Source organism: Paralichthys olivaceus, chromosome 11 (assembly GCF_024713975.1).
Source record: "Paralichthys olivaceus isolate ysfri-2021 chromosome 11, ASM2471397v2, whole genome shotgun sequence".
NCBI lineage: Eukaryota > Metazoa > Chordata > Actinopteri > Pleuronectiformes > Paralichthyidae > Paralichthys > Paralichthys olivaceus.
This window is the reverse complement of record NC_091103.1, coordinates 16,344,550-16,370,001: the sequence shown is the minus strand read 5'-3', so window position 1 is coordinate 16,370,001 and position 25,452 is coordinate 16,344,550. Positions and strand designations below refer to the sequence as shown.

General features: G+C 41.6%; 2 protein-coding genes across 2 annotated transcripts in view; both read left to right on the top strand.

Annotated features, from left to right (window-relative positions):
* Positions 1 to 19,358, top strand: part of arhgap35a (Rho GTPase activating protein 35a) — a 64,928-nt gene extending 45,570 nt beyond the window's left edge. The window contains exons 3-7 of the mRNA XM_020088215.2: positions 4,375 to 4,516; positions 10,702 to 10,779; positions 12,823 to 12,954; positions 14,350 to 14,455; positions 15,324 to 19,358. Of these exons, the coding sequence (XP_019943774.1) occupies positions 4,375 to 4,516; positions 10,702 to 10,779; positions 12,823 to 12,954; positions 14,350 to 14,455; positions 15,324 to 15,810 (945 nt within the window). The 3' untranslated portion in view covers positions 15,811 to 19,358. The remainder of the gene's footprint in view (positions 1 to 4,374; positions 4,517 to 10,701; positions 10,780 to 12,822; positions 12,955 to 14,349; positions 14,456 to 15,323) is intronic.
* A 3,824-nt stretch (positions 19,359 to 23,182) lies between these two features.
* npas1 (neuronal PAS domain protein 1) overlaps positions 23,183 to 25,452 on the top strand; it is a 64,586-nt gene continuing 62,316 nt past the window's right edge. Inside the window, exon 1 of the mRNA XM_069534486.1 lies at positions 23,183 to 25,375. The gene's annotated coding sequence lies outside the window, so the exon portion shown is untranslated. The remainder of the gene's footprint in view (positions 25,376 to 25,452) is intronic.

The following is a 25,452-nucleotide window of genomic DNA, read 5'->3' as shown; positions in this document are numbered from 1 at the left end:
TTGAAATCCCCTCAGGATGATGTGTTTTTGAGTTTTGAACATCTCAGGGAGATGTACTGTAGTGGTGACAAGGTGATAGAATCAGCCGTTCCTGTTTATGGTGAGCAGATTTAATTCAAAGTCAGATTTTCATTTGGTTTAATAGTGGAGCCTTTGATTTTATGCAGTGTGAACACTTTTCTGGCTGGAGCCTTTGTGTCCTGTCAACCAACTACAGTCATGACAGGTAGGAACAAATAATTGAAACTAGATTAGAGTTCGGCTTGGGCCACAATCTTCTGTCCAAACCTGTCAGATTGAAAAGATTGACCGAGCTTGACCCAAACCCAACAGGCATTCTTGTGTTTGAACCCAACCTGAAGCCGATGTTTGGCTCAGTTACAGGTACAAAGCCAAGCCAATGTGATCAATGCCGGACCCAAATGTCATTTCAAAATTTTTGTGAAAACCCAGCCAGACTTGTTAGGTCCCGACAGATACTGATAGGTTTTGTAATGGGTGGGCTTATAAACATTTTCACATATTTAGATATCTATAATTATCGCTTTATGTGTCAATCATTATTACTTCCAAGTTTTTATTTATTCAAGGGCTCTCATTGTGCTTGCACAATACAGAAGCCATATATTGATATATACTATATATTACTATTGAAGAAAATTATATTGTGATAATTGTTGTTATAATTTTTATCGCTCAGCCCGAACTGAGCCCATTTAAAAACCCACTTTTACCACAGGCAATGACAAACCGCCCTCCCTCAGCAAGCGCCGGAAATGTTTCCTCTCTCTCCTGCAGCTCCTTTTTTTTTCAAACCTCCTCAGCCAACAAGAGGAATGCTTCAAATTCCTCAGTCACCTAGCTCCAGTCTAGTGTCCTCATGCAAGAAATAAGAATCAAGAGAGAGAGATAAGAGTCTTCCATTTGAATTGATAGGGCTTTTTTCTCTTTTTTTCTTTTGTGGCTTTGTTTTTTAGCATCCCACAGCGTACAGTGTATGTAAACGCTCACCATGGTGTCTGTATGCTATTATTAAGGATACGTTCTGTTTGTCTTTTGTGGTCGAGGTCTGTTTTGTCTTCTCAGCGCTGGCAACATATCCTGTCTCAGTCAGCAGCTAAAAAGGAGTGGCCAGAAGGCAAAACTGCAGGGGTAGACGACAGTGAGAGAGAAATGTGGGTGGCGGAGAGAAGGGGGGAGTATAAAGACGCTCTGCTTAAGTGAGATGGGGGCACAGATACAAAATAAATAGATTGAGCTGTTACTTGTAGCTAAAAACTCAAGTTGCCAGGGAGTCTAGTCACATAACTTCTATTATCACTGCCCCTTTAATTGGTTTAAATACTCATGTGCTCAAACCTCACATGTCCAGTATGTACACAGCTCAAAACTTATAAGTGTGGCGACGTCTGTATGTTGAGAGGGGGAGTGTCACAGAGAGATTGGGCAGAACGGTGGTGGAGGTAGCTGGAAGTGATTTATGAAGTTCCAGTCAGGAATTTGCTCATGTGGGGTCATAACAGAAAGATAAATGAGAAGTAACAGTAAGCGATTTGCATGGGGACTTTTGTTGAATTAAGTGTCAACACTTCCAGTAGACCAGTCAGTGTTGCTGAGTCATGTCTCAGTAGTAGTAGTGGTGACTGTCCCCTTTTCCAGAGCTTTTTATATGAAATCACATTACGCTTAGTAATACTTGATTTTAAAGGCCAATAGTGGAATCATTATTCATAAAATGACCAATATAATTTTTTTGCATAACACATTTTTATAAAAGATAAGTCTGTGTGAAGATATGAATGAATGTCTGTTCACATATTCAAACAGCAGAGAGTCCAAAAATAGAGAAGCACCTTTTACAATCAAATCTTCAAACAGCTGTTGTGTGGAACAGTGTTGATTGATCGACAAATCACTATTAATGAAGTGCTGGAGAGATCAAAATAAATACTGATGAAATAATCTATATCATCAGAGTTAAACATGTGTACACCAGATTATTTCAGGGATGTTGTGGAGCCATTTCACAGAAGATTAGCTCACATCGAATCATCCAAATTTGTACAGCTCAAAAGAAAATGGGACTCATTATCTAACAGTCAGTTTCCTCTTGGGACCTTTTGAATTGATCAACCTGATCAATGACTGGAGGAAGGATACAAGCACTCAACTGTGACACTAAAGTCTACAGTCAAATCCAAACGTATGTGGACGGTTTTTGTTTCTGTACACCACCATTATCAACACAGTAGACTCTCAGATTTAAGTATAAAGGTATTTAATAGTAATACATGCCCAGCAACTAGTCTGGCACGTGCTGTAAGTGGTTGACCAATCACATCAGAGTGTACCAGCTGACCAATCAGAGCAGAAGCTATCAAAAGGGGGACCTGAAACAGACAGGAGCTGAATCCAAAAGTTTCAGAAAGAGACTGCGTAATAACCCTAATTAAAATGAAGAGCTTTAGTACAAAATCCTTTGTAGTCACCGATTGCCTGAAATCCAGAAACCAAATGCAGAGTTTCCTCCCCTGAGATGCTGTGCTAGGCCTTGAATTGCTGCTTGTTTGTGAGACATTCTTTCTTCAGTTACACCAACGGCAACAACTGCTAAGCTGTTACTTACAGTTTTCCTCATTGCTGATTTGTGATGTGCCTGTTTCCCCTAGTGTGTAACTCACATTTTATGGGCGTCATTATCCTAGCATTGTTGTGTTTTCAAACCATTTTGTATCCAAACTGCAATTAAAACCTACTTTTAATTTAGTTACCACTAGAACCCAAATGATTGTTTTAGATACCCGCCTTCTCAAAAAAGAGTAAAGCTCTTTTGACATCATGAGATTTGTATGATTTACTCCACATATACACATAAAATCTTTTTGATGAGACAATTCCACAGTAGGATTATTCTACTGTATACTCTGTATACTTCTATTCTCTACTGTGTCTACAAATTTAGATTTAAGCCTCATATCCTTGCAGAGCAGTACATTAGAGCAGAGGCACATTCATCATAAAGCTGGGTTTATAGAATAACCAAGATCATTACATAATGATACGTTTTTAATGACTGAAAGGAGCTCTCTCAGCAGAGTCAACATGGGACCTGGTTTTTAATGACATGCAGTTAAAAGTTAGAGTAAATATAGAGTAAATTGTATTTCATTATTTTGAGAAATTAACATTATGAAATAAAGTCAATTTGAATTTAACTTTATAAGAAAAGCACAATTAATGAAATTAAAATAATAGTGGCTTAGAATTTAGAAAAAAATACAAAATATAAAACTATTTGGACAAGACATGTATTTTAATATGTTTCCTGCCTAGCTAGGTCTTTTTGTTATTGTCATACATATGCAGTGGTAATGATAAATCTCTGACAAGCACATTCCAGCAAATAACAGGGCTGCATATGTATCTGTCGGGTATGGACGAGTGGAAGATAATAGCTTGGCAGTATTGAGCCAGCTGAAAAAGAAGATCAAAAGCTGACTAATTTCTCTAAATATTCAGACAATAGCCCAGGTGAGCCGTCGTTGATCACCCCGGTCTTAATTAGCGTTCCCCTGCTTGTTTCCGTGACTAACGCTGTAAGCGAGAGTGTGTATACCTGGTATTGAGCATGTTTGGTGGAGGGGAGCAAGGCCAGTAAATGGAGCAGAGGGCACGCTGGGCTCCCTCTCTCTAATGAGCACTCCTGTGTCTGTCTCTCAGGCCCGCTCTGCACCCACACTCCATGTAGGCAGCCAACCATGCATCCTTGCCTCACCACCCAGCCTGCCAGGAGAGTGCCTCGGGGGGCTGACAGACTTACTAGAGATGCAGGCCTTAGGGGCCGTCAAAACAGTCCCACCGAAGACCATTTCAGCACAGTACAATTACTGCTGATGCTTCAGCCATACGGAGGCAGGCAGAGGGTGTTTCAGGAGTGTATTGTTGGTCTCTTAACAGGAGTTAAAAAGTGATTAAACAATGAGTAAGTAAGAGTATCTGAGAGCTGCAGTGCAGTGGAGAGTGAGCAGAAGAGAAACATGTTGTGATGCCAAAGGAAGGATGAAGGGAGTAGAGTGATGAAGGAGCTGATATATGTCTCACTGACGCACACAACAGGCTTTATGACAGGAATGTCTGATCACTTATCAGTCTGAAAGAATGTGTGGGATGGGTGTGTGCATGTGTGTGTTGATAAAACACTTTAAAGCAAGGTCATGATCTTTTCCCTCTAAATCAAGTGATTTAAATAAAATTGCCTCCAGTCATTTTGGAAATGTTTTCTTACGTCAGCCGTGTTCATGTTGATAAGGCTCAAATCATGTTGGATTTGCTCTGAGTGCCTCTCACCAATCTTGTCAACTTTTGGTTTTTCAGAAACCTCGAGCCAAACCCAGGCATTCCATCTCAAAGCCCAGTGAAAGCAACTACTTCGGGATGCCACTGTCCACTGTGGTCTCACCCGAGAGGCCAATCCCAGTCTTCATCGAGAAGTGCATCCGCTTCATTGAAACGACCGGTAAGAATCTCTTATACTTTAAATACTAAGGTGTGCTCTGCATATATTTAAAGGTATCCAGTTGTTCACAGCACAGGTTGTTGATTTCAGTCATTTAAGTATTAGCCATGGTCGAATTATTTTGATGATTTATTCCGATTTTTTTATGTGTGCTATCTGTCTCTTTTAATTACTGTCTTTTTCTATATTTCTTATTTTAATCCACTTGGGATGTTGGTGGGTTTCTTAGATTCACCACTAAGATTGAAACAATATAATTCTCAGAAATACCACACATGTTAACACATGTTAACATACAAGTGCACATGCATCTTTGCTCTCTGTTGTGTCTTCCCTGTTCTTTGTTTGGTAAATGGTTGTGTTTGGCTGAGCAGTCAGCTTTAAATGTTGTCACTTCCAGGGACGTTACCCAGTTTTGTTTTAATAACCTAAATGATATCAAAGGCAAAATTAATTGTGGAAAAGAATGGTGCCTGTTTACATATACACAGCACAGAAATATCCGTACCTAGTATTGTGTGTTACTTTTAGAGGGAGTCATCAGAGACTTATTCAGATGAATGGGGTGGTAAGAAAATCCAAATAGGTCCATCATTAAGTATAATGTGAAAGTGGTTTTGCTGATTTAACCTTAGCCTTCTGTTTGGCAAAAATGTCTTTCATCTGTTGCCTCTAACCATCAACAACCTCATCCTCCTCCTCTTTTCTCCCTCTCCTCTCCTCTCCTCTCCTCTCCTCTCCTTTCCTCTCCTTTCCTCTTCTCTCTGGGAGAGTACAAGAAACACAGATGTGGTATCATCTCCTCTAACCTTGATACCCTATTGCCCAGATGCCAGACCCCCTGCCAGGCTGTTCTCATGTCCCACTACCTCAGGACTGCCAGCTTGCCTAACACCCTGCCACCAGCTGTTGCACAAAAATCACAGGCGACTTAATGCAGGGACAATTATTGTGCATATTTGTTCACATCTCCTTATTCATATAGTCGGAGGCCCACCCACTAACACTTAACATCTAAACATTTTTATTAGTTTGATATTTATTTAGTTGGATGTAATTTATTATTTATTTTGTTGTTGTGTTTAATGAAGTGTTTAAGAGTTTCTTCACTCTCCTCTGGAAATTAACAACAGCTTATAAAGTGAACCCAACTAAGTAATACAAAGTTAAACGATCTGTCTCGTCTTTATTTTACCTATAGTGGCAAGAGAAAGAAAGTCATCTGTTTGGAATTATCACCATTTATGCATTTAATTGTCTCAGAATATGATAATAACTTAATCTATGTTACAATCAAAGACAAAGATTATTTTGTAGTAATGCTGAATTAATAATTGCGAATAGTTTTAAAAATATAGAAACGTTTTTAAATGTAATATGGAAATTCCCTAATGGTTGCTCAAGGACAATGTAATTGATGGGTGAGCGGCTGTGGATCAGTAGGTCAAGTAGGGCATCCACTAACCAGAAGGTCTGTGGTTCGATCCCCGGCTTGTGCAGTTGGAAGTCTGTTGTGAAGATATGAAACCCAAAAATCGCTACATGAATCTGTCCAATAAGACTCTACATAAATACAGCCTGTTTGCAAGATGCCAGGGTTATTGGGTCTGACTGGTTTACAATACAATACATCTAAGTAATGTTTAGTAAAAAATACCCTCACCCTTTGCTTGAAATTCTCTTAATCAGCCTCCAGGGTGTGTGTTGCATTTAAACAAGTGAGTTTGTCAACACATTGTTGTTGCTTACTGATGTGCCAGTGCATTCCATTGTGATCTCTGTCCTGATAAAAGACCCTGTATTTGTGGATTATTGCAGCTGTACAAAACATCCTCCGCCTTCCACTGTGTGGAGTGTCGGGGCAAAGCTCTAGATAACAAGGCATCACATTAGATTTCACCTCACCCATTCACATGTTAACTGGAGCAGTCACAGCAGTTACTTCTGGATGAAGGAGAAAAACTGGTTGAATTTACGTCTATACAAGCTGTGTGTGTGCGTGCACACTTAAGATGAATGCGCTGCTCGTTCAGAGGTGTTTTCCACTTTTTTACCCTCTCTCCCTCAGTGTACCTCCTAATCCCATGTTTCCTCTCTCCTCCTTTCTTTGTGTGGTGTCCTTGTATTCTGATCCACCCGTCTCTCCAAGTACCTTCCCTTGTCACATTTGATATCGCTCATCATCTTCCTAACCCATATTTCTGGTTCTCCCCTGGTCCTATCCCTACCTCTCTCAATTCACTGTAATTAAGATTTAGCCCCCACCCCCCGTTACTTTCTCCCCTTCCTTTTGTCGGCATTGTGTGTGTGCGTGTGTTTTTAGCCAGGGTGTTGCCAGGTATTGTACTACCCGATAGCTCCCTCTGTCCGATCAAAATCACGATGTCGGAAATTGGTTGAACGTTTGCGCTCAGCTCTTTTCTATATGTTTAGCTTGTTCCTATGAGTATGTTCCAGTCTTACAGCCTCGCAAATCTTAAAATTGTAATGATCCATTGAGAATATTTGCAGAACCATATTGTTTACATGTGGAGCAGAATGACACACGTATACAGAGAATTACTAAGACTGGAAGGGGAAATGAGTTACAATGTCTTATTTAGTTTGGATTGTAGTCGCCGTTAGTCAGACTTTACTTATCCCATATCTATGTCTAGAATCTGTGCGTATAAAGACACACACAGGAAAAGACCACACAGCGCTGACACTGTTTGTCACTTTAGTGTGAGCTGATAATGAGTGACGTCGTAAGGCTGACCCTAGACCAGCAGCTTTGACCTACATCCTTCCCTTTTCCCTCTACCTAAAACAAAAATACTCATGGTTAACTTTAACCCAAACACAGTTTCCCACCTTTATTCTTATGTCAAAAGGTAATTGATAATCCTCTTATAGTTCTGTGTTTATGTATCTTAACCTAACTTCCATTCCTTACACTGCAGAATGATACCATTGGACACACACACATATATGTGTGTCCAATGGTACTACACACATATATATATATATATATGGCTGCTTTCAGATTTGCACTTATATTTATAATGTTTTATAGCACACAATGGATGCTAAATTAAAAAAAGACAAGGCAGAAGAACAGGGTTTGATATCTTTTGTTGATAAGGGCCAACACTGTTGATATGCTGTAAACAAAAACATGGGATTTTTATATGTGATGACCTGCCGCCTGCATGCTCTACACAGGCTCCACCTCTCACATGAACTTGTGTCCGAGACAATCGCCTGCTGAGTTCTTCATATGTGAAAGGCAAAATTTGAATGTCCAGACTCAACTTACTGAAGTTTATGTCTGAAAAGGGATCATATATGTTATGGCTCTCCCAAACCAGACTGGCATTTTGAATGTATTTGAAAGCATATACAATCCTGCAGTCCTGTTGGTTTTGGCTCTACATGCACAAATGCACTGAAGAAAAACTCTTCTGTTTTCTGCTTTTATATTTTCTATTCAAACATCGTCTTTGTTGCTTCTCTCATTCATGCTTCGTTGCTCTCTCCCTTTGTCCTGGAGAATAATAGAAATGACTTTGCTATTTTGTGTTATTTTCATTCATTCAGAGCTTTTAGAAAAGCGGCTATGTAAAATCATCCACATAGTGACTGCTGTTATCTCTCCTCGGCTCCAGCTTTCTCCCAGAGTGGTAGCCTCAGTGTGCTCTGCTCTTAGGTGCTGAGGTGATGACTGTGCGTTAGGGTGTGCGGGCATATCTGCTTGCCTTAGGAGCCTCCATAGCGACGTAAAGGGCAGCACCCAGCAACTGCCTGTCTCCATGGTGAACTATGAAGTCAGCCCCTGGGCTGCTGAACCCAGAGAAACGCTGAGGCCTGGGCTGGAGTGTTGTCAGACAGTGACGTGCCACCGGAGCGCAGCTACAAACTGCTGCAGTATTTATCACTCTTTCAGAGTTTGTGATTGCATGTTCTCAGGTGTTTTTTTGGCCACTGTGTGTGTGTGTGTGTGTGTGTGTGTGTGTGTGTGTGTGTGTGTGTATTTAATTTCCCTACGGGGATTAATAAAGTACTTCTGATTATAACTGGTTAAGTTATTTTCATCAGGTCTAAACTAGAGGATGTAGGTGAAACATTTGTTTGTTGCAGGAAGTGCTAGGATTTACATTGACCTCAGGAAGTGCCCATGCCTTGTTTGAACCCAGAGGAAGAGGATGCTGCCTTCTGTTTCGCAGAGCTCACCTTTCTGGCGCTTCTTCCTCTGCTGCTCTTCTTCTTTCCCCTCTTCTCCAACTTCCATCTTCAATGCATTTTGTTGTTTCAAGCACATTTCCTAGCCTTGTATATACACCCCTCCTTATCTTAATCCCTTTATTTTTTCTCATTCCTTCTTTCATCAGTCTGACCCTGACTCCTATGCATCCTCACACTCCCCCACTATCTCTCCTCATCCTTGGGTGCTTGTCCTATTTTCCCCCTATCTCCCTCACACTCTCTCTCCCCCACCGCTGCTACACTACTCCCCTCTCCCTATCTGTCCCATCCCTGTTTTCCTAGTGTCTGGCTAGAAAAGCTTTTGTGGATAATTGATTGGTAGAAGGAGGAGATCGATGCTGTATGCCTTGACTGAGAGCTCTCTCATTTCCTCCCTGCCTCTGCCTATCTCTCCCTCTTTTTCTACCACTCCCTATCTCCCTCACCCACTCTGAATTGCTCTTTGTCTCCCCGATTGCCAGCAAAGCGTGTGCAGAAAGGGAATCAAGGGTTGGGAGGTGAAATCTTATCTTTTTGTAAACTGGAAAAAAGTATTAATGAACCAAGATGAAGTGAGCATTCACTCTCTCCTGTTGTACAAATGCTTTTCCTTTCTGTCACTGTCCTGCTGTGACTTGTTTGCTTGTGTTTTCCATGGATGTATTTTTAAAACTAGTCATGGGAAAACAAATAACTTCCGTCCATACGAACACACCTGAAAATCATGTGACTATTCACCTGCAATGATCATGTGCGTGCCAGTATAAACAGGTAGCAGATTCTCTACTCTGCAGCTGGTTGCTAGGTTACAAAAAATACTATGAAAGAATAAAAAACAACAGAAGTGAAATATAAGAGCAGCGATTTGTTTTCTTGGACCAACAAAAGATGGAACTGTTCAGTTTACAACATTTTGCATTCACCACTGGTAAAACCCATCAGAAAGCAAATGCAGGTGAAAGTGTCATCATTTCCAAATATCTCCGTTTGTACCTGTCTTTATAAAACTGAAACATTGAAAAGTTCTCTGATTTAGGTGCTTGATAACTCTGGAGTAGTCTGGATGCGATGCCAAAACATTACAGTACTGATGCATTTTAAAACTAAAATCTTAGTAGTGTGGATTTAGCCAAGGTTTTCTGCAAAATACTATCAAGAGTGCAGAATTTGGACAATTCACTTAATTCAATTTGTGGGGTATGTAGTAACATTGTGTGTGGAGAAGAATCCTACTGGTTTAAGAAATTATGCAGGATATGATGAAAGAAAGAAGTTAACATTTGTCAGTTCAAAAAATGAATGAAGAGACTGAATTAAAAAATCCTCTAGAGCCACGAAATCTGATTTTTGGTTATTGTTAAATGACATACTCATCTGCACCTGCTGTTAAAACTTTAAATGTCTAGAAATCTGCATGTTTCAAACAGGAGATGAGGTAAATACAAACATGTGAATTACAAGTTGGTTAATTGCCTATTTCTAAAACTCAAACATGATATTTTTCAGTAGCTGCTTTTCCTCCTTTTTGTGACAATAAAGTAAACATGGATGCATTTTGTCTATGCGATGTCTAACTAAATAACCTCCAATGACGAAAGTTGTATAGGAAAACCACCCGGTCTCCACCACTCCCTTTTTTAAAGTGTATGGCACTGAGGTAGCCTCGGTTTGTCACAGTGCACTAGTGGCCTGTTAGCAGGCCTGCAGGAGTGCTTTATAGTTTTAATAAATAGTGCTAATACTGTGTTTTGATGGTAGCGGATATGGGGAGAGGCCATTAGAGCAGTCTGCAGTGGCTCTTCTTTATCAGCCCCTCAGAGGGAATCTATACACCTTGTAGTGAAGAGTTTCAGAAGAAGAATAACCAGCGACTATAAATACTTGATATTTAAGGCATATTAAACACATGAAAAAACAGTGAGCTCATAACATCCCTCTCTCTGTCTCTCTCTCTTCCCCAGGCTTGAGCACAGAGGGCATCTACAGGGTCAGTGGGAACAAATCAGAGATGGAGAGCATGCAGCGGCAGTTTGACCAAGGTGAGTTATTGTCTGCTCACAGTGCTCACACATACTGCACATGTGTAACTTTTCATCCTTTCTTCAGACATTCACTCACAGGCTGTGTGTGAATAAAAGGCCACCAATGTGTGTGTGTACACATCTGCTTCAATCTATAACAAGCCTGGATCTCCTTAATTAACCAGGGAGCATTAATCCAACTGAGGGAATTGGCCTTCGCTTCCTTTTAGACTGCAGAGCTGCCTCCTCAGTTATATACCTGCTCCCGTGTGCGTGTACAAAAGCTCACGGTGGGTGTCTCCATACGTGTGTCTGTCTGGTGTGGGCAGTTAATTACCTCCAGATTGGTTTGGTTAATGAAGCATGTCGCTGCCGAGATAGATAGCAGAGCAAGATGGTCTGTGTGTGTGTGTGTGTGTGTGTGTGTGTGTGTGTGTGTGTGTGTGTGTGTGTGTGTGTGTGAGTGTGTGTGTGTGTGTGTGTGTGTGCGTGTGCGTGTCCATCCACGCCTGGTTGAGGTTAAATCCAGCTCAGGTAATCAGAACTGAAGCCGAATCACTCGGAGCCTCGGGCCAACGGGACAAGACAATTACAGGTGAAGCTACAGCGCATGTGTCTCATAGCCTCACTGAAGATGGCACTTCATCAGTTCCCTGAAGATTCAGATAACGTATTACAGGAGGAAGCGCCATCAGAAGCTTGGCACTTTAGAAGCTCTCAAATTGGGAGCTCCTCTCAGACTGTTAAAGAAACTCTCAAACCTTATCTGCATTAGTTTTCTCTTACTACACATTCTACCTTTGTGAGGCAAAATGTTATCAGTAAATTACTTTTTTTAATTAAGCCGCTTGCTCACACACATTCTTTTTGCAAGAGTGGTGCTCAAGTCTGCTGTCATTGGTTCTCTGAGCTGTTTATTTTTGTGGTCATTCTACTTTTATTTATCCGCTTTAATTAACGAGAACGATATAATGATGTATCAGCAAAGATGCTCTCAGGCTCTCCGACCAACATCGGTGGAATTCAGTTTAGTCATTTTTGCATAATCCTGTCGTTTGAGTTTGAGTTACCCTGTCACTGACATGCATGGTTATTGCTTGTTTTCCCTGATTACTGACATGTGCAGTGCTTTCCCAACGTTCCATCCTGCACTCTGATTGTCTGTAGTTGTCACCGACTTAATATTTAGCCTGTTAGAAATGTAGTTGTAGTCTGTGTTTGTAGACAGGCCTCTCAACTGCATCTTTGCAGAGTTTACACATAGCGAAGGGGATCTGCTGATTTAATCCTGATTTGCCTTCGATCTCACTTCCAAAACTTGTTGGCAACTGCAAAATTGGTATGAAAATCGTGTTGTGTGAGCTTGGCTTTAATAGTTTTTTATTATCCTGTAAATTTGCAAAAAATAAAGAAACAAACATAGGTGAAAACAGTAAGTAAACAATAATTGGATAAGAAACACCAACACTGTAAATATAGTTTTGCATTATTATACCTCTCCATATCATGATTAAGCAAATTTTCTGTAAAATCAATGACCAAACTGTTTCTGATTGAGAAAATGTGATACATAACAAACCAAAGTTATCATATCAATGATTTATAAATCCTACAAAAGTATTTTTTTTCCCCAAAGAAGACTCCAGTCCATCGATTTGCAACATTATCTAATAAAACCCAGAGGTGTTAAAGCAATACCTACCACTTTCCCCAGGTTCAGGCAAACAGACACGCTACAGCTTAACACAACAGAAGATACGACATAAAATTCCAAGCAGGGAAAATAGATGAGTATTGAGACATTTTTCCTCTAAGTTTTAAACTTAATTATATTCTGTCCAGAAATTATGAGGGGCATACAAATAAAAAAAGCTTTAGTACCATTGTTACAGGGTAAACAATACAGATAAGTTTGTTTGGTTTTTCATTTCAGAAAGTGTTTATAATAATATATATATATATATATATATATATATATATCTCCACCTCTCTTGTATATTCATGTATGAATGTGGTGATGTGACGGTGATGTGGGATTCAAACGTCATTCTTTTTTCCCAGACCACAACCTGGACCTTGTGGAGAAGGACTTCACCATCAACACAGTGGCTGGGGCCATGAAGGCCTTCTTCTCAGAGCTGCCGGACCCACTGGTGCCCTACCACATGCAGGGAGAGCTGGTGGAGGCCTTCAGTAAGTTGCAGGGCTCTGGTACGGCAGGGGGCGGGAGGACAGAGGGACATCAGGTAGTTTTTCTTTAAAACCTGAGGCATATTGGATTTTGCCTGAAATACTTTTTTCCCTTCATTGTAACTTTTCTTCAACATAACAAGCAAAAACTCTTGCAATCCAAATCCATCCATGGGGAGAATTGGATTTGCCACTTTGAGGAGACGGAGGGAGGGAGTATAGAAAGAGAGGGTGGAGGAGGATGCGGGGATGATGGAGGGATGCACAAGCGCTATGGATAACGTGCCTCTGAATGAAGTCATAAGAAAACAGTCATATTTTAGATAAATGACGGTACTCCTGTCGCAAAGGAGATTTAAGGCGTAGCTCAGTCTTGCATCTCGCTGGAGAGATTTACCCCCGGGCTGAACGGTTGTTGATACTCATGAGCTCTGCATGTGTGTTTGTGTGTAATGGCCGCAGTGAGACCCTTCAGCCGTGACAGAGCCCTGATAAAGCTCTTGCAGTCTGTGTCGCAAGAAGAGAGAGTGTGGGGTGGAGTCAGAGATGAAGAAGCTTTATAAGAAAACAGCAAATTGGTTTTTTTTACTGTTTTATTTATTTAACTGTTACCAGACTGAGAGGTGGGGAATAGGGTTCAGATAACGAGGGTATGTGTGGATTTCGGTGGATCATGTCATGGTGACATTACTTTAAATGAGCCGTAGGAAGCTGGGTTAAGTTTTGATTACCGATGATTGATGAACAGCGGGAGGGAACCGGCCCGTGTGAAGTCACTTGGCCTCAAATCTGTTTCTGATCCACATTGACCTCATTGTGGGAATACAAACTCAGATTCCCTGATTGTAAATCACATTTGGGATGTGGAGAAGAACATCTGCTGCTCTCGCCGCTGCTGCTCTCTGCCACGATCGCGCTCTCCTACACACAGGATGGACTGTGTTAGCGGGTGACGTCAGCCCCTCTGACTCACTCCTCGCTGGCATCGGGCTCAGCACACCCAGTGCGTGTGTGTGTTGCTGTAGGACACTGTGATGGGTGGAAGTCTGGTATGTTCCTCTGGAATGTGTAATGTCTTTGTCAGATTTTTTATGATAACTTTAATATGAAGTCCTTTTTAAATGTGTGTGTTGTGAGAAACCCACACTATTGTAGAAGGAAATCACTGAGTCCTCTACAGATCCTTTTTGAGGGCTGGATCCAATTCCTCTCACTGTGATCTTCAAACTCTCCTCTTGGCCACTGCCCTCCCAATCCCCCTCTCATCTTTCCTTTACCCTTCACTCTCTCTCCCTTGACATCTTTTCCTCAGATTCCCCTTAATCTTTTCTTTCAGCCTCTTTTCTTCCCTCCTCTAACCAACCATCTCTCTTTCTCTCTCTCTCCGCCACCATTCAGAGATCAACGATAGGGAGCAGCGCTTCCAGACGATGAAGGACATTCTGCGCCGCTTCCCCAAGGAGAATTACGAGGTCTTCAAATATGTCACCAGCCACTTGCACAAGTGAGTGAATGCGGCGGGTCAGAGGCGGCCCCTGGCAGCTGGGCCGACTACACTGCCGGTCAAGTGACCTCGCAGTGACATCACAGAAACTGGCACACAGACATAATAGAGGTTGAGTCATGGTCTGTCGTAATACAGTGGTTATTTAACCCTTTGTATGAGGATTTTTATGTTATGTTACCGTCATTGGGTCCCAAGGTGATTCTGATGCATCACATTAAGATTAAATAGGAAAAATATCCATCTGTTATTTTTTTATTTTCTAATAAACCCATTTTTTCTTTTCTTTAACTTTGTAAAAATCTATCACAGTTGATTCAGCTACTCACAAAATATATGTACAATAGAGCTGTCAGCTTTAATGAGAGCTCTCAGGTAGATATTGCTTCATCTTAAGGTGTCCCAAGCTGAAAAGATTGTGAATCACTGCTATAGATAAACTATAGTATAGTTCATTATTAGCATATTGTTGTGGGAACAGCAGTGTAGGTCAGCCAGTCACTGATGGATTGACATATCATTTTGTGCAGATGTTCATCGTCCTCAGATGTGAACCCTACTGACTTTGTTGATATCCTTCATAGTGTTTAGCAGGAAGTCTAAGCATGTTCTGGTTGCAGTTTCTCCAATGTGATGATCAGCAAATCAATCAATAATGACAGTTGTTAATTGCTGCCCTACAGAACACACTTGAATGGATTGTTCTATAATAATTCAATAATTCTGTATAATAATAATTCTGTAATAATAGTATTGTATTACTTATCTGGAGATTTAGACACTATCATGTTTTGAAAATCAGACCGATCAATCAAATTGTGAATTATGGCCAATTAATTCCTCTGTTTGTTTTCTCTGTGTTTGTCAGGGTGAGTCAGAACAACAAGTTGAACCTGATGACCAGTGAGAACCTGTCCATCTGTTTCTGGCCCACACTGATGAGACCAGACTTCACCACCATGGACGCCCTGACTGCCACCCGCATCTACCAGACACTGATCGAGAGCTTCATCCACCAGTGCACGTACTTCTTCTACAACCAGCCGCTGGCAGATGGCCTCCCTGGCTCCCCCACCTCCACGTACTCCTCCGGGGGAGGAACCTCTGCCTACTCCAGCATGGCTGGAGGCTACTCATCCTCGCCGACTCCGTCCTTGACTCCCTACGTCCTCCCCGCCACCCCTCCTGTCATTCCACACTACGGCCCTTCTCTCCATCATCATCACCACCACCTCCACCATCATCACCAGTCCCCGCCCCACTCCCCACCTGCTACTCCTCAGTCCCCCATCCCAGCCCTGCTGCCACCCTCCCTGCACCCTCACCACCCCCCTACGGAACAACACACGCTGTGAACCAGGGATCAAGGGAAAGAGAAGAAGAGAAAAACTAGGAAGAGGACAGGATTCAGAAAGGTTTAAAGGTTCAAAATAAGATGTCTTGAAATTTGGGAAGGAACTGAAGATGACGTATTGAAAGGAGGACAGGAGAAGTTGGGAGACTTTGAGTGAGATGCAGTATGTACAGGGAGAAACCTACATGTTTGAGAGGAGTTTGAGCCTACGTTGCTTTTAGAAAAAAATGGACACACAAAAGGCAGAAAAGGGGAACACTGCAGAGCCTCTGAACTGGCTGTATGATCTTTCTCTTCCCCGTCGCCACTTTTATCCCTTTGTCTCTCTCCTTGCCTTATTGAGAACCAACACACAAACACACTAATGAAGAGGGAGATGTTGCTAGTTACTGTTAAAGGGACTCAGGGAGGGACTCAGAAGTAAAGTGCAAAGTGGGGAATGTGAATTCTGTTATGTTGGAATTGCTTCACCACACACACACACACACACACACACACACATTCATGTAGTGGCCAGTGTGCCTCCAACAACCATTCTCCTCAATTTCCTAGCCTCTCATTGTGCTGGGAAATTCGGATTTTGTTTCTTTTTTTTTTTTTTTTTTATTTCAAACAGACCCACCTGCTGTACCTACGTGGAGGCCCTGGCTGGGAGTGTAGCAGAGAGCAAATCGTGAACGTGTTTATTTCACCACTGTACAGAGAAGACTTAAGCGAGTAACATGTGTTACTACTCACCCGGCAGGATGTTCTGTCCTCTGCGGCTCACACATTCCTATCTGTCAACCCCTCACACACACAAACACACACACACACACAGACAAAATCAGTTTCAGTCGAGGCAGCATGCCAAGCACAGAAAAAAAAAAATCTCAACCAACAGGATCTGCTGGGCAGCTAATCGGAGCAAAGGATTATGGGTGCTCTCACACCCATGGCATTCTGGGAAGGTTCCTCCCTCCCTCCTGATTGCTCTCACTCTCTCTCCATTTGAGCTTTGACCTCTTGCCCTGATTTTGAAAACAAACAAAGTAAAGCTTCAAAACTGGATTTCTTAATTCTACATTCACATTTCCATTGTGACAAAGTGTTTTTTTTTATATTTGAGAAAATTCACATGAACCTGAGCCTCATCTGCCCAATGAATGGCATGGTGGGTAAGCGTCTGGCTGGCTGACGATCCATTTGTGTGAGCTGATATCCAAGACCTTTTTCTTTTACCTGAATTTCCCTACATGAGGAGAATAGTGGGAATAATTCCAGTGTCATACTTCACCTGTCATGTTGCTTCTCTTGCGCTGTGGTGGTTTGACATGCCAGTCGGTCGGTGCAGTTTTTGTAGTGAGGACCTTGTTCAAAAGCACTTTTCTGAGCACTTTGAAGGCACGTTTAAAATTGGAGCTGCCTCGACATGACAGCCACCGTTCACTTTATGTCGTCAGTCCACCCTTTCCCCTCTCTCTCTTTCTCTCTCCATCTCATCTGTCTCTTTCTCTCTGGGAGCACACCACTGACATCTAGAGGAAGAAATTGGTATTGCAGCCATAACCTCACTTCCACTACTGCATGGGCGTAGCACCATTTTCAAACTGTGGTTGTTGTAGCATCAGATTCTCTCATCAGGTGCAGTTGTCAAAATGCATTGTCATTTTATTTCTGGTAAAAAAAACTTTTACATTAGAGCTCAAGAGAGAGTAAGGGTGTAAATAAAAGAGCGACAGCAGTTTTAAATTTGGCACAGATCAGATGAGATCCATAGATTCAGGCTCTGTAGCCACAAAGCATCTGGCCACAGTGCAGTTGGTCAGAAATGCAGTGAATGAAATTGCCTCTTTGTCTGTTTGTTTCGCCATGGACACCAAAGCAAGTCAGGCGTTGGATGCGTAGCTCCTCCTCCTTCTCTGAGATGAGGAAGTGATGACTTACAAGATTAAGGGCACAATGTAGCACCACAGGCCAGAATGTAAGAGCTGGGAGTGAGACTCAAGCCGAGACAGGTGGAAGGCTTTTTATTCTTGGACCTAACTGGCAGCTATCGCTCCAGGCATCAGAACACTGTCCTCTTAAAAACACAACGTTGCGCCTGTGGAGAAGAGATTGGAGGACTCAAAATTTATTTTGCAAGAGAGTAACCACTACACCAACACCCCCCACCCCCGTTAGTCAGTCCCTGTCTGTGTGAGACAGTTGGCTCAGAACAGACAGTCCATTCATCTGTCTGCATGACTGGAGTGGAGCATCACAGAATTCCTCGGCCCGGCCTGCTGTTACCGTAGAAACCAGCGAGATGGGGCTCGAGGAGAATTGCTGAGCCTTCATCTAAGCTGTTGAAGTGTGTGTGTTTGCGTGAGCTGGAGAAAGAGTGCGCTCATGTGTACTTACATGTGTTAATGTTAGGCAGATGCTCACCAAGGTCACTTATTCTGCTTGACACTGAAATGCATTGCTGCGTGTCTCCACAGATTCTCCTCTCTGACCAAAACGAGAGAAAAAAACTTTTAACCAATCACTGAACTCTAAAAGGAACTTTTATCAGTCTACACTACCTATTTACCTTGCGTGTCTGTGTTTGTGTGTGTGTAACAGAAGAATTTAGAGTGAATGTTTAAGGGGGTTTGAGCTAACTTGCTAACACGCTGTGCTTGGCAGACGGCCATGAGCGTGATCTGCACAGACGTGAAGGATGCAGCTCTCATCGCGGTCATTACCCCGGTGGCTGTGTAACCCTGTTAGCTCGTCCAGATTACACACACTGATCCTCAGAGAGAGTGTGACAGAGACGGGGGCAGAGGGAGGCAGCAAATGGGTGAATGGGATCATTATTTGGGAGACGGAGGGAGGAAGCAGGGGTGACCACTGGTACTTGTGTGCGAACGTCGGCCAGTGGCGTTCCCTGTGTATATCAATGTGTTAATACTGAACTGACTGTGAGGCAGCCAAAGACTGTGGAAAAAAGGGTCAAGGGAGCGATGGGAAGCAAAGTGACAGTTTTGAAGAACAATTGAATAAAGAAATGTGACTGTGGTTCAGAGATAAAATGTGGCTGCATTGCTTTTCTTTCTTTCCTTCTTTTTTGCAACAATGGTGACAGATGTCTGTTAATTTAAAATGAGAAACAAGCAAAACTATATTCAAATGGTTGTTTATTGGTATGTTAGGGGGTCTAACACTTTGCCCTTTAGTCAGTGGTGATAGAAAAAAAGTTTCTTTTTATGTTTTATTTTAATAATTAAATAATACAAAGCATTTTTTAACTATTTCTTTGTGAACGACTGAGAGACCAGCCCAGTATAGTGCATGATTTCTTCCCGAGCAAAGGAAGAGGGCTCCACCACTCTCACTATTTAAAGAGATGATAAAAAAAATATTAAGAAATGATGGGGGGGAGAAAATATGAAAAAAAAGAAGTACTGTAAAATGAAAAGATAACAACAAACAAAAAAACTGTCATTATTTGCTGAGTATGGTAATTTGTCTAAAATGGGAATGGTGTATACAGCAAGGCCTTATGTGATCTGTATCATAGTTAATAAATCAAATCTTGTAAAACTCCTGCTTTTCTCGTCTCATTGATTTACTGCTGACACATGGAACAGACATGAAATCCTGAGCAAGTTTCTGCAATATAAGTCTCCAGTTAGATGCATTACATTTATTCTGCAGAGGTTTCTCTACTTCTGTGCACAGACGTATCATTCAGACTTTATTGGGTTGTAGGTGTAATATTAAATGGAAATAAATTGGCCTCATCATTCTACACAAACCTGGATTACTGCCAAATGAGCTTCTATAAAGTAATATACTTTAGTAAATGACTTGTGAATTTTTTAATCTGTAAAAATGTGCCTTTACTTTGTCATTATTTGCAGAAATTACAATTGAAATTACAAATTTGTTTTTACTTTACAAAAACTGAAGGGGTCCAAAATCTTTCTACGGCCACTGTACACTGGGAGCTGTTTGGGGTTCAATGCCTTGCAGGAAGAATTTGGGATTTCTTTATACTATATACCCTAGCCAAAAAAGGAATTCAAACCTTCTAGTGCTAACCACTGTCCCACGGTGCCGCCCACAAACCTTGGAGTCAATGGCCAATCTGTTCTTCTGATGAATCCAGAAAAATGTTTGTGTTGTGGAAAAACACACACACCTTTCACAAGGACAGGCCAACTGACACACACATGCACACACTTTACATTTACACATGAATGTTAAATCATTTTGTCCACACGTGATAAACTTTTCGTCACAATGTGTCGTTCTGTTCTCTCGTCACACTTTGAGGGACCGAGGGGAACCGGCCGGGGTCACACTGGCCCTCGGGAACCTCTCGCTTCCTGAGAGACCAGCACACAGAAGGGCTCAGCTCGTGCCATTTCAGGGTGATGTAAGGACTCGGGTCCCTGTGAGGACTACGTGAAGGCCTCGCTGCCATTTCATGGTGCCCTCATCTGACCTTTTCATTGAGTCAAACCAAAGGAAATCTATTTCCATGACCTTTATGGTGCATCTTTCCATTTTGACGCAGGGGGAAAAAAAAAAGCAGCTGATTGGGAATGAAAAGGGCAGGCCCATGTGTGCACAGGACACACGACCCTTGAACTCTAACCTTTAAGAGGTGTCGTGAGGGAGCGAGGGGTTTATGGTTTGATTGGAAGTCAAGGACGGGGGATGAAACCAATGAGGAATGTCAGGATAAGTCATGAGTGTGAAGTCAATTTGCACAAATTACAAGTTCATGCAACTCCATTCTGACTGATGACCTCGCACCCAGATATCTGTCAGCTGTACTGAACTGGTTCGTGTCCTCTCAACCGCTAAGATCCACGGATGGAGCCATGCTGGTAACGGCAGCTCTCCCCTCGGGTGACTGAACCTTTGCTGTCAGAGCCAACACATTATGGAATTCATCTCTCGTCTTTAACAGACTCATTCTCCAGTGTCTTCTCAATTTTATTTCAATTTTTATAAAAGCTTTTACATATTATTGACATTGGCTCTTATTTACACTGACTATTGTCAATGGTCTGTCCGTCTGATAGTTTGGAGGATTACACAAAAACCACAGGAGGGTTTATCATGAAACTTAATGGAAGTGGAATGTGGAAGGACCTGAGGTTCCGTTAGGAGACTTAGGGTCTTGGCGTGTGCCATTATTTCTCTCTTTTATTTTTGTTTTATTTATTTTTGTGTTATTTTATTTTGTTTTATTTTCATATTTGTTTCATTTCAATTTGTATTCATTACAAGCCATTAAACTGATCACAATTACGCTGACACACTTTCTCTTCCTCAGTAAAATATTTCTCCTCAGGCACTCTTCGCTTCCTCTTTTTCCTTGCGCATTCGCGGCCGCGCCACTGGGAGGCGGTCTTGTCCCACAGTTACCCATCAAGCACCGCACCCCTGCTGTATCCGGGTAAAGAGGAGCGCGCGGAGCCACGTGGGCCTGACAAGCGTGATGAAGACTGTGGATGTCGACAGAGAGAAGAAGGTTTAATCCTGAGGTGAACACATCTCTCATTGATGTCGAGGCTCCAACTTCCTCCTCTCACAGTCTGAGGATGGAGCTGGAAACATGGCTTCAGAGGTGTGTGTGTGTGTGTGTGTGTGTGTGTGTGTGGTGGGGGAGAGAGGGTGAGGCAGAGGGTGTGAGCACAAAGTAAGTAAAGACAAACTTAATGTGGAGTCTTTGGTTTTTAACTTTTTAACAACGTCAATACAAAACATGGAGACAAGGTCACCCAAAGTTCATATGGTCCCACAAAAACTTCTTACTGGGAACATTCATTCATTTTTCAATTTTATTTTTGGAGTTTACATTTACTATAACACATAGTTTGGTTTCATTTTCAAAAATAATAATGGACATGTGTCCTAAAAATGTAAATAATGCTAAGTGAATTATATCGTATTGCATCATTGTTTTTGAGTTACAGAAGAACAAATATTTTTAAATAAGACTGGTAAAATTCAATATGTTGGGAAATAATATACCACACATGCAAGACCAAAAGACATATGTTCTGGAGCCAGATGATGGAAAGAGCAGCGCACATCAATGTTGTTTTAGTTTCTTTGTAAAAAAAACAACAACTTATTGAGTCACTTCCTTAACCTGATTTAAAACAAGATATTTGTCGTCTTCTTCGTTCAGTTTATTGGCAGGTGGCAACCAATGTCAAGGTGCATTGCCGCCATCTACTGGATTCACTTCTTCTTTTCTCGATCTTCTACTTCTTTCTTCAAACATTTGGAAGGCAGGCTCCTAATTTGAAGTCATTGTTGCTCTGTATTAGAGATGTGAAGTGCTTCATTTGGTTCAAAGCCATGACCAGAGCAGTTGCACGCCCGCCTGAGAGCAGCACTTAGGGGACGTACTGTATATGTGGAGGAGGGAGGAATGAGAGAAAAAAAAAAGGAAAAGAAAGAGACTGGGTCTGATGATGAGTCGAGGCACGTATCTCCGCTCAACCGTGTCTTTCTTGGGCTGGAGCTCGCAGCTGCGGTGGCGGCTATTGAATTCAGATGCGGGCCTGTCTGTGCGCCGCGGCCGCCGCCACAGGTGGAAACGCTCTTATCAATACGCACTGTCCAAGTGTGACTGCGGCCCGATCCGTCTCATTGATGATTTTTAGGTGCCCCTGCCCTCCCTGTCTTCCCGGTGCTCCCGGAGGGCCCCATTGATTAATGTCTGGGTCACAGTGGTATTTCCATATTGATAACTCGATTGATGACGACGCTCCAGGAACAAGCCTTATTGAGCAGCTGGAGAAATGATAGGTTTTTTACTGTGTTTGGCGGATGTACTCATGCATAATGGCCCTAATGAGGGTTGAAGCACAGGAAACCCAGGTGAAAGATGAAGTGCTGAATTCAAGTGTCACCAAGATTTCGATTTTTATCAATATTATTAGTTCTGCTGCACAGATATTTTCTTATTATAATAGGATGAGACTTCATTGATCACCAGAAGGAAAACTAAGTGTTACAGCAGCACAACAACAGACGGATATAATACAGATAACTGGGAAAAGCACATACAACTAACAAATAATAAATCAAAGTTAGAAAGCTACATATGTGATGTGCATCAATGAGGATATACTGTATGTGAACTACTTCTAAAGGATTAAGTCAATGATATCAGGTTTTCCTCAGGGTGTTAAAAAGTCTAATTCTAGTTCATTTAACTTTACTTCTCTTGACCTTTAAATTGTTTTATGAGAAACGTGAATGAATAGTTTGCAATGTCTCCGTGTGTTGGAGTTCTTTCTCAATGATATTAGTTTATGGTAAAACTACAAATAGGACCACCTTATAGTCTAGAAACACCTTGGTTAGAATTCATCTCAGTTCACTCAGCTTGGCTGTGGGAAAGACCTTAATGTTCTTGTCTGTAGTTTGTTAGATAATGTGTTTTGAGGTTTATTCTGATTCACCTGATCGTCAGTCGTGTGAGAAGTAATTCTGAGACTTTGATATTCCTTTATATCTCTATCAACATAAATCTTACGTTTCATTCATTATATTCTTAACAAGTCTTAAATTGTAAGTGAAACCTACAGAAACCCTGTTAATGCCTCATGTGAAGATTGTTTGTCCTCTAGGGCTCTTGTTTCCACCCAAAAGGACATGAGTTGATAGACAAGGTAAACAAACACACAGCAGAACTCTTATAAAGGCTACTTAAGTTTTCTCAAATCTTTGCTTTTTTGTTAAAATTGTTTCCCAGCTTACAACCAAAAACACCAACACAAATGAATTAAGTTTGTTCAACTCAAAGTAATATCTACCTACTACTTCCAGAAATCTGTGTCTGTGTGTGGAACAAATATTTCCAGAACAGTTCATCTTATTGGCTTCATAATTGGCATGTGTTTTGTTAAGGGCTGGAGAAAGTGCAGTGACTAATTTGGTACAATTTGGACACACCATATGTTCAATGCTAATAAACTTTAAATGACCAGACGGACTCATCAACTGTAAGTGATACTGTCAATCCTGGCGACAGCAACAATTACTGTTTCTCCAATTAGGGGTTGTGCGTACTGAGTTGAACTTTACTGAACTTTGAATAAACAAGTGTTGTTGCTGTTTGTGCAGCAGCGGTGGTTCAGCTCCAGAGTTCTGTTGACCAATTCCCATCTTTACTTGCTGCAGCGCAAATTACTGTCGGTCATGTTTACAGTTTCAGAAAGAACACTGCAACTAGCCTCACCACAGAGCAGACATGCACAATTGTTCACTTTTAAAAACCCTGAAAAAACTTCATTCAGTTGTGTGTTGCCAGTTGATGTAATTTAAGTAGCTCTAACAATTTTTTTTTTCAGTTTACAGCAAATATACCAAATATAATTAAATGGAACCTGTATGAAAACAGAGTGTTTGGCTGAACTGCTCATTTAGTAGTAAGCAGCACAGGGTGCTTCTCCTTTACTAACCTAACGTTTTATAATGACACCTTAAACATCTCAGAGTAATTTATAAAAAGGCCACTCATATAGGAAGAAATGCTTTCAAGTAACTTAATCCTCATTAAAAAAATACAAATATCAGGTCCTGTTATGTTGCACGTCAATCAGCAGCTTCAAAACAAGACTGCACAAAGCAGACCTGGCTATCACTGCTCTGGTAAAATAATTTTCATCATTAGAGAAACTGTATTTTGAGTGGACCAGTCTCAGATGTCATGACGGACATACAGTCATCTACACCGCTTTAGCTAATTGCAATGCAACCTAACGTGACCCCTGTGGCCCCTGTTTGCAATGGTTAACTTATTACCAAGGTTTTCATGAGGTGTTTATATGCCATCCTTTATCATATATTTCTGCGGTATTATTCTAAAAGTGACTCGATTTTTTCCCTCATTGGGTCAAGTGCACACACTGTGTAATGCAGAACAACTCCGCAGAGAGCCAAGAGTTGTGAACCCAATTTTCAGACACCCTAATTTAAAGGACAGAGAGAACACCACATGATTCTGTGGGACTTGTTCTGCTTGTTGTGGAGATTGCTTTGGAGGCAGAGGGCATTGTGTGGAGATAATAGTCAGCAAGGAGAAAAAATAAAGCTTTGAGCAGAACTGATCCCACTTTACGCTTTTAGGGTCAGTGGTCGAAATGGGTGCTCGGCCTCCAGGTCCCTGCAACACGGATCAGGGGTCCCAACGTATATCTGCTGATTACATCTCCTGAAGTGGAAAAAATGCAAATAATAAATGTATGAGCAACGTGCTTGTTTTTTTGCTTGATTAATTATGCCGTTTAATTCCAGATCCACCATGCCGCTCCACCGTATAATTTCCCAGTGGTCTTGGCTGTTTCTTCTCTCACACGCGCTCTCTCCTTCTTCTTTTTTTTTTTTCTTCTCTCCTCATTGCAAAATGAATCATGGATCCAACCGTCTGTACCCGGGGGAGAGCGGCGAGCTGGCGAATAGGCTGACCAATCATGAGCATCAGAGGCAGACACAGACGGAGTGAGCCTTTTGTTGTGTGCTGCACTCATCAAGTTAGAAGACAACTACCGATTTGGCCCGAAGAAAATTAAAAGACGGAGAGTGTAAGGAGACAAAATAACCAACTTCATCCATGTTTGTAAATCTGTTTCCTCTCTTTCACTTTTTTCATTGAATATCC